The sequence below is a fragment of the Geospiza fortis genome, unplaced genomic scaffold (genome assembly GCF_000277835.1).
Source record: "Geospiza fortis unplaced genomic scaffold, GeoFor_1.0 scaffold96, whole genome shotgun sequence".
NCBI classification, from domain to species: Eukaryota; Metazoa; Chordata; class Aves; order Passeriformes; family Thraupidae; genus Geospiza; species Geospiza fortis.
This window is the reverse complement of record NW_005054454.1, coordinates 521,620-523,327: the sequence shown is the minus strand read 5'-3', so window position 1 is coordinate 523,327 and position 1,708 is coordinate 521,620. Positions and strand designations below refer to the sequence as shown.

The 1,708-nt window shown below is 50.9% G+C and overlaps 1 protein-coding gene across 1 annotated transcript in view; it reads left to right on the top strand.

Annotated features, from left to right (window-relative positions):
* ITSN1 (intersectin 1) overlaps positions 1–1,708 on the top strand; it is an 80,853-nt gene that overhangs the window by 18,480 nt on the left and 60,665 nt on the right. Inside the window, 1 exon segment of the mRNA XM_031062603.1 lies at positions 1,044–1,306. Within this exon segment, the coding sequence (XP_030918463.1) occupies positions 1,044–1,306 (263 nt within the window).

Sequence of the window (1,708 nt, the reverse complement as noted above, 5' to 3'; positions counted from 1 at the left end):
TGATGTGCCCAGCTGTGCACACTGGGAAGGCAATGTGGGCTCTCCCTGGCCTTGCATCCCAAAAATGTCCATGCTGACCACACAAGGGACAGAAACCTGCACTTTGGGCTGTGGGAATGGCACAGAGGGTGTGAAAAGGAACAGAAGGTGAAGGGAAAGAACCATTTGGATGGAGGTGCTGAGGAGTGAGGAGGAGGAGGAAGGACAGTCCCTGGGACTGCAGAGGGGCGTCAGGGAAGCTGTGCTGGAAGTGAGGCTGTTCTTTAGGACAGTAGGTGGTGAGGATGTGGATCTGCAGGAATCCAGACTTCCTGGCCTCAGCTGCTCAAGAATCTAAACCATTTCTTTTCCTGACACTAATGGGTAATCTAATGAGAATTGCAACTTTAAGTTCTGGTCATTTGCATAATGGCCTTTTGATGATGTCAGCAGCTGAATTCTTTGCACTAATGGAAGTGTTGGCTCTGGGACTGCTTCTGTTACCCCATGTACAGAGGAATTCCAGATCCATGTCCTCATGGAGGATCAGCTGGAGAATGGTTTGTCTAAATTATCCCCACTTACTGAGCTTTGTGGAGAAAGCTGGAGGCCTGAGGAATGGGAATTCCCTCCTTGGTTTGCTGAGGGGGTGATTTGAGGGGATCAGCAATGTCAGTCTTTCAGTTCTATTTCTCCAAGGTACCTAGAGGCCATTCTGCAAGGCCATTCTCTGAAACTTTATTCTAGCTCAATTTCTCTCTCAGCAATGACTGTCCTGTTCCATGGCATTTCTAAGTCAGCATTTCTTGTCTCAAAGTTTGCACACAGATGCACACTGGGTGAGCCTTCTGCCAGGCCCTGAGAGCTCTCTGCAAATCCATTTCCCACACTAAGGCCCACGCTGGCCTGTGGAGCTGTTATCCCTAGTGGGGAGCTGCAGGGCTATCCCTGCTGGAAGGTGGATTCCCTTTGCTGGGGATCCCTTTGGATCTCTGTGGTGTATTTGTTCCTAAATCAATGGCAGAGTTTAACAGTCCTTTTTCCCCACATTTCCATGCACAAAGTGACATTTGAGGACAAGAAGCGGGAGAACTTTGAGCGGGGTAACCTGGAGCTGGAGAAGCGGCGGCAGGCCCTGCTGGAGCAGCAGCGCAAGGAGCAGGAGAGGCTGGCCCAGCTGGAGAGGGCCGAGCAGGAGAGGAAGGAGCGCGAGCGGCAGGAGCAGGAGCGCAAGCGGCAGCTGGAGCTGGAGAAGCAGCTGGAGAAACAGCGCGAGCTGGAGCGGCAGCGCGAGGAGGAGAGGAGGAAGGAGATCGAGAGGAGAGAGGTGAGCCAGGGGAGCACAGCGGGGGCTGGGCCCTCTGCAGTCTTGGCTTCTTATTCAGCCAAGGTCGGGATGAAATGTGAGACAGTTTCTTGTTGGGACTTCGCGGGTTTTGTGTTGCTGGAATGGCTCCTGAGGTATTAAAGAGTCTTTTTTCCCAGCCCCACAACCAAGGAAGAAGTTGAGATTCCTGGGCTCTGCTTTTCAAGGTTGTTTATTTTCTCTTATCCATTACGTTCTTTCTCTGACCTGCTGAGATCTGTCCAGCAGGTTGGGTTGAGGCACACTGACCACCTTGGGACAGTGCTAGTTTTTTATTCTAAAAACTACCTGTACTTTATTTACAATAATTTTCCAATCCCTATCACCTATGTTAGACAGTCTGTCTCTACTCTAAACCAATCC